Raw genomic sequence first — 15,555 nt, forward strand, 5'->3', positions numbered from 1 at the left:
ACAGCAGATGTCGTATCAGAGGCGTTTTTCTGCTCGACCGATTCAGCCTCATCCTCCTCAGCCTCGGAGGCAATGGCAGCAACAACATCAGGCTCGCCAACAACAGCCGCCTGCCATAAAGCCTGTCACTCAACCTAAACCGACTCAGCCCTTTTGACTCCCTTCTCCAGGGCATCGCCAGTCTTCCTCCCTCCTGTCTTCTTCCACAGCCTATAGGCTAAACATTTTTCTGACTCGATGGGAAGTGATCACCACCGACCAGTGGGTGCTCTCTATCATAGCCCATGGCTACTCCCTCAATTTTCAGACTTCCCCACCGTTAGGCCTGCCAAAAGAGTCTGCTTCCAACAAGTCTCAGTCCCTTCTTCTCGCTCAAGAGGTTCAATCCCTCCTTCTTCTCAATGCCATCGAAGAAGTTCCTCAAGATCAGCGAGGTCAGGGTTTTTACTCCAGGTACTTTCTAGTTCCCAAAAAGACCGGAGACCTCAGACCTATATTAGATCTCAGAGATCTCAACAAATGTTTGGTCAAAGAGAAGTTCAAAATGCTCTCTCTGGCCACCCTCTACCCTCTTCTCACTCAGGACGACTGGCTATGCTCCCTCGATCTCAAAGAGGCTTACACACATATTCCTATCCATCTGACGTCCAGGCAATATCTACGCTTTCTCATCAATCAACATCATTATCAGTATAAGGTGCTGCCCTTCGGCCTGGCCTCCTCTCCCAGGGTATTCACCAAGTGTCTGATTGTGGTAGCGGCCTATCTCCGCTCTCACCATTTTCAAGTCTTCCCTTATCTGGACGACTGGTTGATCAAGGCTCATTCACCTCAGGCGGTTCTGCTTGCCACCAACCAAACCATTCACTTCCTTCAACTGTTGGGTTTCGAAATCAATCTACCCAAGTCGCACCTCTTTTCAACCCAGCGACTTCAATTCATTGGAGCCATTCTGGACACTGTTCGGATGAGGGCGTTTCTTCCATCCGACCGCCTTCACACCATCCTTCATCTCTGTCGGCAGGTGTTTCAACAGATTACCATCTCTGCCAATCACATGATGGTGCTCTTGGGGCACATGGCTTCGACAGTACATGTCACCCCCTTCGCACGTCTCCACCTGCGTACTCCTCAATGGACACTAGCAACTCAGTGGTCACAAGCGACGGATCCTTGCTCACAACACATATCTGTGACCTCATCTCTTCGACAGTCGCTTCTTTGGTGGTTGACATCTTCAAATCTATCCAGAGGTCTGCTGTTCCATCTACCTCCTCATCATTTCGTGATCACCACAGACGCATCCCCTTATGCCTGGAGAGATCACTTGAACGAATTCCAAACTCAGGGGTTTTGGACTGCCCAGGAAAAGAAACACCACATCAATTTCCTGGAACTCCGAGCGATGTTTTATGCCCTCAAGGCATTTCAACATCTTCTCTTTCCTCAAGTGCTCCTCATTTGCACAGACAATCAAGTTGCAATGTACTACATCAACAAACAGGGAGGGACGGGCTCTCGCCGGTTGTGTCAGGAAGCCCAATGGATTTGGTCTTGGGTGACAGCTCGTCAATTATTTCTGAAGGCTGTCTACATTCAAGGGGAACAGAATTCCTTAGCAGACAATCTCAGCAGAATTCTCCAACCTCACGAATGGACTCTCGACCCCTTGACTCTCCAGTCCATTTTCGCTCAATGGGGCACTCCTCAAGTGGACCTTTTTGCAGTTCCTCACAATCATCAGCTGCCCCTGTTTTGCTCCAGACTCTACTCTCCTCACCGTCTGGCACCCGATGCATTTCTCCTGGATTGGACCAATCTCTTCCTATATGCATTTTCTCCTCTACCGCTCATGCTGCGGACATTGTTCAAACTCAGGAGGGAACAAGCCACCATGATTCTCATCGCTCCACGGTGGCCCAGGCAACATTGGTTCTCCCTTCTACTTCAACTCAGTTCCAGGGAACCCATACTTCTTCCACTGTTTCCTTCTCTGCTTACTCAGCATCAGCAGACCCTACTGCATCCCAACTTACAGTCTCTGCACCTGACAGCTTGGTATCTCTCGGGCTGACTTCGGCTCACTCACTCCTTTCTCAGCCTGTCCGTTCTATCATTGATGCTTCCAGGAAACCGGCCACGCTTCAGTGTTATCAGCAGAAGTGGTCTCGGTTTTCTTCCTGGTGCCTCTTACATCACCATGATCCCATGTCTCTAGCAGTGGGACTGGTGTTGGACTATCTTCTCTCCTTATCTGACGCTGGTCTCAAATCTACTTCTATCAGAGTTCATCTTAGTGCCATTGCTGCCTTTCATGAGCCCATTCAGAGAAAGCCCCTCTCAGCTCATCCTTTAGTTTCTAGGTTCATGAGGGGCCTTTTCAATGTGAAACCACCTCTCAAGCCCCCTCCTGTGGTTTGGGATCTCAATGTGGTTCTTTCCGCTTTAATGAAACCTCCTTTTGAACCTTTGGCCACAACGCATTTCAAATTTCTTACTTGGAAAGTGGTCTTCCTTATTGCTCTCACTTCTGCCAGGAGGGTCAGTGAGCTACATGCACTCGTGGCCGATCCACCTTTCACTGTTTTTCACCATGATAAGGTGGTCCTCCGTACACATCCCATGTTTCTCCCTAAGGTTGTGTCTGACTTTCATCTTAATCAGTCCATAGTCCTACCTGTATTTTTTCCGAAGCCTCATTCTCTTCCAGGTGAACAGGCTTTGCATACCTTGGACTGTAAACGTGCTTTGGCTTACTATCTTGAACGCACTAAACCTCACAGATCATCTCCTCAACTGTTTTTGTCCTTTGATCCTAACAAGTTGGGTCATCCTGTATCTAAACGCACTCTTTCCAATTGGCTTGCTGCTTGCGTTTCATTCTGTTATGCTCAGTCGGGCCTGACACTGGAAGGTTCGGTCACGGGCCACAAAGTTAGAGCTAAGGCAGCGTCTGTAGCTTTCCTCCGTTCCACTTCTATTGAGGAAATCTGCAAGGCTGCTACTTGGTCCTCAGTTCATACTTTTACATCTCACTATTGTCTGGATGCATTCTCCAGACGGGATGGACACTTTGGCCAATCTGTTTTACAAAATTTATTTTCCTAATGGCCAACCTTCCCTCCATCCCTCTTTTAGTTAGCTTGGAGGTCACCCATCAGTCAAGAATATGCTGCCTGCTTGTCCTGGGATAAAGCACAGTTACTTACCGTAACAGGTGTTATCCAGGGACAGCAGGCAGATATTCTTGCGTCCCTCCCACCTCCCCGGGTTGGCTTCTTAGCTGGCTTATACTAACTGGGGACCGCGCGCCTTCGTCGGGCGGGAAGGCACTCGCGCACGCGCGTTGTGGCCTAACTAGAACTTTCTAAGTTCTTAGAGTGCAATCACTCTAAAATTGTCCGTACCGGGGCTCCCTCGGTGCCGTCACCCATCAGTCAAGAATATCTGCCTGCTGTCCCTGGATAACACCTGTTACGGTATGTAACTGTGCTTTTCTTGCATCTAACCACCAGTCGTTTCTCATAACTTTCAGTATGGTTCATAATCAAAGGAAATCTTTCAACTGTGCAGTGTTAACAGGGAAAACATCTGAGTCTGTATCTTAAGTTCAACAGGGGTTTCTTTTGTTTTGACTTCTCTGCATGCTTTCAATTCAGGTACCAGTTTCAAATCTTTCATCCAGTGTCCATGAAAGTGGAAAACCTGTGGTTGATAAACCTGACCCCATCTTCTCCCAGGAAAGAGATCCAAGGTTTGCTGAAATGTTTGCAGGAATAACTGCCTGTAAGTAAAGCACCACATTTCTATGAACTTTTTCACATTGACCTTTAGTATTATACCTGTAACCTGGATTTGTATAATTTGCCTGTACCTGGAATGGTGGAACACAGTACATAATTAGAATTTATTGGTTGTTGGGACCGGGACTAGGACCAAGGAGGCCATTAAGCACCTTTCTAATCACATCCATTAAAGAACTTGGTGCACAGAGGGTCTGATTCTATATATAGTGCCTAAAAAAATCATTCTATAAAAGGCATGCACCATATATAGAATCACGCCTAACGGCCATACATGGTATAACATTTAGGCACACTCATTTGGGACAAGGAAAATCAGACCTAAATACTTGCACCTCAGCCGTGTGCATAACTTATTATAGGAAAGCCCATGAGCCACCTTTGCTCCTCCCCTAGCCACACCCCTTTTGAGATGCATACCATGCATTAGAATGTATCTTCCAAGTTGTGTGTGCAACTTCTAATTAGTGCCCATTAGCATCAATTATGAGGTGTTAATTGCTAATTATTGGTGACAGTTGGTCTTGTTAAACAATTAAATTGTGCACACACATCATCTGTGCACACCAATTTGCACACACAACTTATGGTGCTAAATATAAAATTTGGGCAATAGTTTATTATTTAAAACTCTATACACTTCTCCCTTGTTATTCACGGGGGATAGGGGCAGAGCCGGACCACGAATAGGGAAATACCGCAAATATCTTCTGGTCCGGCTCTGACCCACCCCCGCCTCCCTCCCGCCTTCCTCTTGGCATCCCGGCCTTACCTGGTGGTCTAGCGGGCTTTCGGGGCAGGAGTAATCTTCCTACGCTCCTGCCCTGTGTAGATCGCCAATAGGAAATGGCTGCCGTGAGTTCCCGTAGTCTCTCGAGACTACGACAGGAGCTCACAGCAGCCGTTTGCTATTGGTGATCTACACGGGGCAGGAGCGTAGGAAGATCGCTCCTGCCCTGAAAGCCTGCTAGACCACCAGGTAAGGCTGGGATGCCAGGGGGAAGGCAAAATTATGGGGTGTTTTTTTTCCCCTCCCCCCCAAAAATCGCAATTATGTGAAATTGTGAGTGCTGAAACCGCGAATGGGGAGAGGGAAGTGTATACTGCTCTAATTGACAGAGCAGAGCAGTGCAAATCTAAAATTAAAGGTGAAAAGAAACATCATTAATAATAGGACAGCAATGCATTCTCACAAAGAAGGCAGAAAAAACTATTGTAGGAGACGGAGAATAAAGAGGTATGCAGAACAATAAGGAGAGAGGTAAGAGCATTGAACTCGTATCATGCAATCCTGCCTGCCTGAATAGCCAAGTTTTTAGGTCTGACTTAAAACTTTTAAATGAGATTACTACGAATGGAAAGAGGGAGATATTCTAGGTATGTGGTAACAAAAGGTAGAAGGCACTGTGTCTTGTTACTAATGTTGCATCTTGGGGTTAGGTAATACTAAACAGTTGTTTAGGGAACAGAGAGCCCAATTAGGGCAGTTTGGAATTGTAAGGCAAGACAAATAGTCGGGGATACCAAGTCCTAAAGGCTATAAAGGTAAGAACTGCAATTTTGTAGATAATCCTCTGTTCTACAGGTAACTAGTAGTATTTCTTCAGTAAATGTATTACGTGATCAGAGCAATGTGCAGTGTTTTGAAGGGTTTGGAGTTTCTTCAGAGTACAATAAGGTAAACCAGCATAGGCAATATTGCAATAATCTGACCTTTCTTAAGAGATCAGATTCCACAGGTGACCCTTGAGGGGAGGAATGCTGGCCTAGTGCCTAACCCTCTGTAAGGGTTGCAGAGCGGAGGCTGCGAATTACAGACCAGTAAGTCTCACATCAATAGTGTGTAAACTCATGGAAACTCTACTTAAAGGGAAATTAGACACGATATTGGATGAGGAGAATCTGAGGGACCCCTGTCAACATGGATTCACTAGGGGCAGGTCATGCCAATCCAATCTTATCAGCTTCTTTGACTGGGTGACAGGAAAGCTAGACTCGGGAGAGTCTCTGGACATAGTGTACTTGGATTTCAGTAAAGCGTTTGACAGTGTCCCACACCGTAGACTATTAAACAAGATGAAATCGATGGGGTTAGGTGAGAAACTAACGGCATGGGTCAATAATTGGCTGAGTGGAAGACTTCAGAGGGTGATGGTCAATGGCACCCTCTCTAAGACATCGGAGGTGACTAGCGGAGTGCTGCAGGGCTCAGTCCTGGGACCATCCCTTTTTAACATATTCATAAGGGACTTGACCCGAGGGCTTCAGGGAAAAGTAGCGCTGTTTGCCGACGCCGCCAAACTGTGTAATATAGTAGGTGAAAGCGATCTCACGGATGGTATGGCGCAGGATCTGATCAAGTTGGAAAACTGGTCCTCAACATGGCAGCTGGGTTTCAACGCAAAGAAGTGTAAGGTGATGCATCTTGGCAGCAGAAATCCATGCAGAACATACACCTTGAATGGAGAAACACTAGCTACGACCTCAGAAGAACGGGACTTGGGAGTAATATCAGTGCAGACATGAAAGCTGCCAAACAAGTAGAGAAGGCCTCATCCAAGGCAAGGCGGATGTATCAATAGAAGCTTCGTCAGCCGTAAACCTGAAGTCATAATGCCACTGTACAGAACCATGGTGAGACCTCATCTGGAGTACTGTGTGCAATTCTGGAGGCCACATTACCGTAAAGATGTACTTCGAGCTGAGTCAGTCCAGCGAATGGCCACTAGGATGGTCTCCGGACTCAAGGGTCTCTCATACGAGGAAAGACTGGGCAAGTTACAGCTCTACTCTCTAGAGGAGCGCAGGGAGAGGGGTGACATGATTGAGACATTTAAGTATGTCACAGGTCGTGTCGAGGTGGAAAACGACATATTCTTTCCTAAGGGACCTTCAGTCACAAGGGGGCACCCGCTCAAACTCAGAGGAGAGAGATTTGCTGGTGACACCAGGAAGTATTTCTTTACAGAAAGGGTGGTGGATCACTGGAACAAACTACTGGTGCAGGTGATCAAGGTCACTAGCATACTCGACTTTAAGAATAAATGGGACATCCACGTGGGATCTCTACGTGGGTCGAGCAGCACTCTGACTTAATGGGGTGGGACAGTAGAGTGGGCAGACTTGATGGGCTATAGCCCTTTTCTGCCGTCATCTTTCTATGTTTCTATGTTTCTAAGCCTGGTTCTAAGAGAGAGGTTGTAGAGGCTCAGCATTAAAGATAGTTTTCACAGCAACCTGTGAACTGCATATATAATTTGCAAATATTTGCTTGAGGAGAGAGCTGTTGACTAAATTGATTCTGTGATCTGTTTAGGATCTTTTTTTAAAAAACATCACTTGATTTTCTATCAAAATACACATAAAATAATCACATTTAACCCCCACCCTCCCGCCCCTACCATACTCTATCCAATCACAATATACCATATAAAAAATTATTCTCTATTAATCTAACCATTATTTTAAAAATCAGAATTCCTCCCCCCAACCCTTTCCCCCTTTCAAATATCATATAATACATACATCAAGGTTTTTCATTCTGTTCAATTCAAGTAATGAAAAATCAAAAACTGTCCCCCCTCTCCCTCCTTTCATTTGTACATATTTTGGGAAAAATGATTCTTACTCATTACAATAAGTTGTTAATGGCCTCCACACATAGCCTATTCCTGGCTCTTCACTCCTTGCCTCCTCCCCCTCAGCTCTCCTCTCAGGCTGATTGAGGCTGCCTATACTTAATATCTTTTTTTTTTTTTTTTTATCACGCAGCAATATGATGGCAGCAGAAGAAATGTTTAAATATACTATACTTCATTTGGTGCTGTTGTGGGTCCAGTCTCATGGCAAGAGCTGCAGGATGCATATAGAATCCTCCCCCCGAAACCTGCCTGCCTTCCCCCAAGCCGACCCACCATCAATTCTGCCTCCCACCACACACTCCCTGCCCGCCACTCGCCGACTCCATTTAACACCCTCCTCCCCTGCCGCAACTCCAAAAGGGCCAGGCACGTGCAGCGTTTGCACGCGCCGGTCCATAAGCCTTCCTCCGACGTCAATTCTGATGGAGAGAAGGCTTATGGGCCGACAGCGTGCAATCACTGCATGCGCCTGGCTCTTTCGGAGCAGCGGCAGCGAGCGGAATTAAATGGAGCCAGCGGGCGGGCCGCAAGCAGATGGGCCCATGGTGCAAGCAAGCACCAACAGCAGCATTGTCTGCCGAGGCAGGGAAGATGTACACAGAACCACCACTGCCACCTGCAGCCTCCTAACCTGGGCACAATGTGATGTCATGGTAGCAGCGCATTGGGGCCCCCTGAACTCCTTGGGCCCAAAGCATGTGCCTACTGGGCCTACCCTTTAATCCGGCCCTGGTCAGGGTTATAGTTCTTCAGAATGGGTCAGACAACTGCTGTTTTCCAAATTCTAGGTATACTGCCAGATATCCTTCGGTGCTGAGTAGTGGAGTCCCTCAGGGATCGGTGTTGGGGCCATTTGGGGGTGATCATTAGCGAAGACATGAAGACTGCCAATCAAGTGGAGAAGGCTTCATCAAAGGCAAGACAAATGATGGGTTGTATCCGAAAAAGTTTTATCAGCCGGAAGCCCGAAGTTATAATGCCATTGTACAGATCCATGGTGAGGCCTCATCTGGAATATTGTGTACAATTCTGGAGGCCACATTATCAAAAAGATGTGCTGAGAGTTGAGTCGGTTCAAAGAATGGCCACCAGAATGGTCTCGGGACTCAAAGACCTCCCGTATGAAGAAAGGCTGAATAAATTACAGCTATATTCACTCGAAGAACGTAGAGAGAGAGGAGACACGATAGAGACGTTTAAATATATCACCGGCCGTATTGAGGTGGAGGATGATATCTTCTTTTTTAAGGGTCCCTCTGCCACAAGAGGACATCCGCTGAAAATCAGGGGTGGGAAATTTCATGGCGACACCAGGAAGTTCTTCTTCACCGAAAGGGTGGTCGATCGTTGGAATGAACTTCCACTTCAGGTGATTCAGGCCAGCAGTGTGAAGGATTTTAAAAGGAAATGGGATACACATGTGGGATCTCTAGGGGGGTAAATTCAAGGGGGTAGGGTTGTTGGAGTGGGCAGACTTGATGGGCTGTGGCCCTTTTCTGCCGTCATCTTCTATGTTTCTAATATGTTTGTGAGTGACATTGCTGAAGGGTTAGAAGGAAAAGTGTGCCTTTTTGCAGATGATACCAAGATTTGTAACAGAGTAGACACCAAAGAGGGAGTAGAAAATATGAAAAAGGATCTGCAAAAGTTAGAGGAATGGTCTAATGCCTGGCAACTGAAATTCAATGCAAAGAAATGCAGAATAATGCATTTGGGGATTAATAATAGGAAGGAACCGTATATGCTGGGAGGAGAAAAGCTGATATGCACGGACGGGGAGAGGGACCTTGGGGTGATAGTGTCTGAAGATCTAAAGGCGAAAAAACAGTTGACAAGGAAGTGGCTGCTGCCAGAAGGATGCTGGGCTATATAAAGAGAGGCGTAGTCAGTAGAAGGAAGAAGGTGTTGATGCCCCTGTACAGGTCATTGGTAAGGCCCCACTTGGAGTATTGTGTTCAGTTTTGGAGACCGTATCTGGCGAAGGACGTAAGAAGACTTGAGGCGGTCCAGAGGAGGACGACGAAAATGATAGGAGGCTTGCGCCAGTAGACGTATGAGGAGAGACTGGAAGCCCTGAATATGTATACCCTAGAGGAAAGGAGAGACAGGGGAGATATGATTCAGATGTTCAAATACTTGAAGGGTATTAACTTAGAACAAAATCTTTTCCAGAGAAAGGAAAATGGTAAAACCAGAGGACATAATTTGAGGTTGAGGGGTGGTAGATTCAGGGGCAATGTTAGGAAATTCTACTTTACGGAGAGGGTAGTGGATGCCTGGAATGCGCTCCCGAGAGAGGTGGTGGAGAGTAAAACTGTGACTGAGTTCAAAGAAGCGTGGGATGAACACAGAGGATTTAGAATCAGAAAATAATATTAAATATTGAACTAAGGCCAGTATTGGGCAGACTTGCACGGTCTGTGTCTGTATATGGCCGTTTGGGGGAGGGCTTCAATGGCTGGGAGGGTGTAGATGGGCTGGAGTAAGTCTTAACAAAGATTTCAACAGTTGGAACCCAAGCACAATACAGGGTAAAGCTTTGTATTCTTGCCCAGAAATAGCTAAGAAGAAAAAATTTAAAAATTTAAATTGAATCAGGTTGGGCAGACAGGATGGACCATTCGGGTCTTTATCTGCCGTCATCTACTATGTTACTATCTATTGGGTACAGTTGTTGGATGAAACAAAATTAATAATCTTTGGTGTACCATACTAGCATTACAGTATCTTTTCATCCATCGATTGTTCATCTTGGACTGTCTGTGACAGCTTTGTCTATTGATCTCTGATCCTGATTTGCCTCTCTGTTGACCACTACTACTATTTATCACGTATATGGTGCTGAAAGGTGTATGCAACGCTGTACATTTTGACATTTAATAGATGGCCCCTGCGCAGAAGAGCTTACAATCTAACTTGGGACAGATAGACATGTCATATAGTGTTAAAGATGTGGAACCTAAGGTGAGAGGAGTTAGGAGTTGAAGGCATCCTCCACTCTAACAGCAAATCATTTCCAGTTCTTTGCACTAACTACTGAAAAGAATCATTGACGATTACTTATTGTACAGGCAACAGAACATACTCTGGGAGACAGTTGATGCTTTTCAAAGGGCAGGTAAAGAGTGCACACATTATAACCATCCAGGTACTTTGCACTGTGAGTGAAATCACATGTAAGCATGTTGATAGGAACACTTTAGCCTTTCACTTTTATGCTCATTTCAAGAGGACAGTTTTAGAGAGGTCTGTTTACCCAGATCAGTGGCTTTGAAACTTGTGTTTCGAAATGTGCAAATTAAGGGCTTTTTCTAGAGATGTTCCTATACAAATGCAGGCCTATATTATTCTTCCTATCCATAGCGGAAAAGAAACTGATGGCCTCGGCGTCAAGCACTGGAAACCAGCAGTTGTACTCTCAGAGTGGCCCCTTCCAGCCTGGACACACCGGAAAGGCCTTCAGGTAAGGGGTGAGACATTTTTGCTGTCATAATTATCTCTGGAGCTTACCCTAGGAGACACCTCCCTCACGTATTCCTTCTTGGCTCTATATACACAAATACAATCCTCAAACTGTTATGTACACCCAGCTATAATTCTCATCTCTCATGCACTCTCACCACAATCTGCTTTCACAGATACAAGTTCTCATAAACTAAGTGGCATACCAGGCTTGGCAGCCACCCTGGCCAAGCACACCCTCCTCTAGGCAGTGTGGGGTGTGCCCCATTAATCACCCTTGCTCAATCAATCGGATTCACCCCTTATGCCTATTCAGACGACATACGGCTTTTACATCCACTCAATACCAAGAATCCAAATGAAATAAATGATTTAAATGAGAAAATAGGAAAAAAATTAACCAATGGATGAGGATCAATATGCTAGCCCTGAATATTAATAAATCTCAGACAATTACCTTGGAAAGAATGCCTTTCTTTAGTTGCACTGATTCAGATTGACAACATTTACCTACAGCAGATTTTGAGCAGTACAAACGTAAGGAAGTTCTTCTTCACCCAGAGAGTGGTGGAAAGCTGGAATGCTCTTCCTGAGGCTGTTATAGGGGAAAGCACCTTCCAGGGATTCAAGACAAAGTTAGACAAGTTCCTGCTAAACCGGAACGTATGCGAGTAGTACTAGTCTCAGTTAGGCCACTGGTCTTTGACCTAAGGCCGCCACATGAGCAGACTGCTGGGCACGATTGACCGCTGGTCTGACCCAGAAGCGGCAATTCTTATGTTCTTATTAAAATCCTTGGGTAATACTAGACTACAAATTATCATATCAAGATCATATAAGCCAAATAGTAAAAAACTGCTTCTACAAATTACATATGATCAGATCATTAGCAAAGGTGTTGGACCCATCAGCTCTTAATATTCTTATTCATTCCCTCATTATTTCAAAACTGGATTACTGTAACGCATTATTAAAAGGCGTCACTCAAAAACAACTAAAGAGATTACAATTAATCCAAAATACTGCAATAGAAATCATAACAAACTCAAAAAAAAATGATCATGCCGCTTCTGAAAAATGCACACTGGCTGCCAATACCTCATTGTATCTCCTACAAAATTGCACTATTATCATTCAAGATACATCAGACAAACCTTCCTACTTTTCCTATATAGACTGTTGATACCACATACACTTTCCAGATCCCTACTTTCGACTGATCAAAATCTCTCTGTATCCTCCTTAAAGATCATCGGCACCAGACGTAGTGAGATCTTTTCTGTTATCACGCCACAATTATGGAAGTCACTCCCAGGCTATATTAGAGAAGAAATCTATATTAGACAAGTTTAAGAGTTCCTTGAAAACCTTTCTTTATAAAGATGCCTTCGAAAATTAAAACCTTCATATACAGATAATCTTACCGTTGCAATACCTAGCATGAGATCAAGCGCAACTGCAAGGGAGGCAACGCAGTTATCATGGGTGATTTCAACTATCCGGGAATAGATTGGAATCTAGGCATCTCTGGCTGCGGTAGGGAGACCAAGTTCCTGGATGCTGTGGGTGATTGCTTCCTGGAACAACTTGTCAAGGAAAACACGAGAGGAAATGCAATTCTGGACTTAATTCTAAATGGACTACGAGGACAGGCACAAGATGTAGTAGTAGAGAGGATGCTAGGAACTAGTGATCACAATATGATCCGCTTCGACCTGGATGCAGGGGCGAAGCATCGATCCAGAACGACGGCCACGGCACTGAACTTCAGAAAAGGGAATTGCGAAAGGATGAGACTCACGGTGGGGAAAAAACATAGAAACATAGAAAAAAGCAGCAGAAAAGGGCTATAGCCCACCAAGTCTGCCCATTCCAAGTTTCCCCTCCCCTGAATTTACTCCCTTAAAGATCCCATGGATCAAAAGGAGGATAAGCACTGTAAAAACACTAGAGCAGGCATGGACCCTTTTTAAGGACACAGTCACCGAGGCGCAAAATCTATATATACCACATATCAACAAAGGATCCAAGAGGAAAAAGAACAAAAAACCAGCGTGGCTCACTTTAGCAGTGAAGGAAGCGATCAGAGACAAGATCCCCTTTATCCCCTACTCTCTTCAACCTATACACTGCCTCTCTTGGAACACAGCTAGATAATCTAGGCATAACCACTTATAGTTACGCGGATGACATAACCATTCTCTTACCATTTGATCAGCCAAAGACCACCATGACAAATATACTACACCAAACACTAGAAACTGTTACGACTTGGATGAAAGATCACAAACTAAAACTCAACCCTGACAAAACCAAATTTATCCTCCTTGAAAATGACAAAATCCCAACCATAACCAATATAGAACTCAACTCAATCAACTATCCCATCCAAACCACTATAAAGTTACTAGGAATGACAATAGACAGATGCTGCACCATGCAACCACAAATAAATAAAACAATACAGAAATCCTTCGCAGTCATGAGAAACCTGAGACAAGTCCGGAAATTCTTTGAAAGAACACAATTCCAGCTTATAGTACAATCCCTAATCCTAAGACTGCTAGATTACTGCAACATCCTCTACCTCCCCTGCCCCACTACTCTGACCAAACAACTACAAACAATCCAAAATACAGCTCTGAGACTCATCTACTCACTGAGGAAACATGGCCATATCACAGAAGCATACATCAACTCACACTGGCTACCAATCCAAGAAAGAATACTATTTAAATTCTATTGCATGTTATTTAAAACCCTATATGGAGACAACCCATCCTACCTAAACAACCGCCTCATCCAAGCAACCTCAATCTGACACAGAAAAACGCACTCCCCATTCATACCCCCCGATCAAAGAAGTAAAGCAGAAAAAACTACACGATGGCCTCCTAACCACTCAAGCCGCAAACCGCAAAACTAGATAACCAGATCTCTAACCCACTGATAACCACCCCAGACTACAAAATATTCAGAAAAGAATTAAAAACCATATTCTTCAAGAAATTCCTGAAACAACCCTGACATGATCCACTCTTTACAACTCTTGAAATGACAAAAGATCTACTCTCTACAACTCTAGAAAGGACAAATGTTCTTCTATTGTACAACCTGAAAAACAACAAATGATCTTCCTTAGTTTCCCTTTCTTCCTAAATTTCTACCTACTCCTCTCCACTTTTTACCATTCAAATAATGACAAATGTTCTACTCTTTACAACTCTTGAAATGACAAATGATCTACTCTTTACAACTCTAGTAATGACAAATGTTCTTCCATTGTAACCCCCTTTTCATAAATCTTTTGTAATCCGCCTTGAACCGCAAGGTAATGGCGGAATAGAAATCTCTAATGTAATGTAATGTAACAAGAAGACTTCATTCAAGAAATGGAAAAGGTCAAAAATGGATGAAAACTGGAAGAAGCACAAAGAGCATCAACGCAGGTGCCATATAGCAGTAAAAGGGGCCAAAAGAGACTATGAGGAAAAAATAGCCAAGGAGGTGAAAAACTTCAAGCTGTTCTTTCAATATATTAAGGGGAAAAGACCCGCAAAGGAAGCGGTGGAACCGTTGGATGATCATGGAATAAAGGGAGTGCTAAAGGAAGACAAAGCCATTGCCGATAAACTGAACATGTTTTTTGCATCTGTATTTACCAAAAAGGATATACACAACATACCAGAACCCGACAGGCTATACGCTGGAGGCGAAGACGGGAAACTGACAAGGTTGACGATCAGTCTAGAAGAAGTATGTAGGCAGATTGATAAGCTTAAGAGTGACAAATCCCCAGGACCGGATGGCATCCATCCGAGGGTCATAAAAGAACTGAAAGGTACTATAGCCGAACTACTTCAACTAATAGCCAATCTGTCAATAAAATCAGGAAAGATTCCGGAAGACTGGAAGGTGGCGAATGTTACGCCGATCTTCTAAAAAGGTTTGAAGGGAGATCCAGGAAACTATAGACCTGTGAGTCTGACCTCGGTGCCTGGAAAGATGGTAGAGGCGCTGATAAAAGACTGCTTCATTGATCACCTCGACAGACACAATCTGATGAGGACCAGTCAGCACGGCTTCAGCAGAGGACGATCTTGCTTGACGAACTTGCTGCACTTCTTCGAGGGAGTAAACAGGCAGATAGACAAGGGCAACCCAGTTGACATTGTATATCTGGATTTTCAGAAGGATTTTCAGAAGACAAGGTTCCACATGAACGACTACTTTGGAAGATTGCGAGCCATGGAATCGAGGGTGAAATACTCATGTGGATTAAAAACTGGCTGGCGGATAGGAAACATAGGGTGGGAGTAAATGGACAGTACTCGGACTGGAAGAGCATCACCAGTGGGGTGCTGCAGGGCTCGGTGCTTGGACCCATGCTCTTCAACATCTTTATAAATGATCTGGACATAGGTACAACGAGCGAGGTGATTAAATTTGCGGACAATACAAAGTTATTCAGAGTAGTAAAGACGCAGGGGGATTGCGAAGATCTACAACGTGACACAACCAGGCTCGAGGAATGGGCATAGACATGGCAGATGAGATTCAACGTGGATAAATGTAAAGTAATGCATGTCAGTAAGAAAAATCTCAGGCAAGAGTACAGGATGTCCGGGGCAGTACTTGGAGAGACCTCC

The 15,555-nt window shown here is 44.7% G+C and overlaps 1 protein-coding gene across 5 annotated transcripts in view; it reads left to right on the forward strand.

Annotated features, from left to right (window-relative positions):
- Positions 1 to 15,555, forward strand: part of ARNT2 (aryl hydrocarbon receptor nuclear translocator 2) — a 247,304-nt gene that overhangs the window by 157,480 nt on the left and 74,269 nt on the right. For all 5 annotated transcript variants that reach the window (XM_033920572.1, XM_033920576.1, XM_033920573.1 and 2 more), the window contains 2 exons: positions 3,660 to 3,786; positions 10,808 to 10,907. In XM_033920572.1, the coding sequence (XP_033776463.1) occupies positions 3,660 to 3,786; positions 10,808 to 10,907 (227 nt within the window). The remainder of the gene's footprint in view (positions 1 to 3,659; positions 3,787 to 10,807; positions 10,908 to 15,555) is intronic.

This window comes from Geotrypetes seraphini, chromosome 14 (assembly GCF_902459505.1).
Source record: "Geotrypetes seraphini chromosome 14, aGeoSer1.1, whole genome shotgun sequence".
NCBI lineage: Eukaryota > Metazoa > Chordata > Amphibia > Gymnophiona > Dermophiidae > Geotrypetes > Geotrypetes seraphini.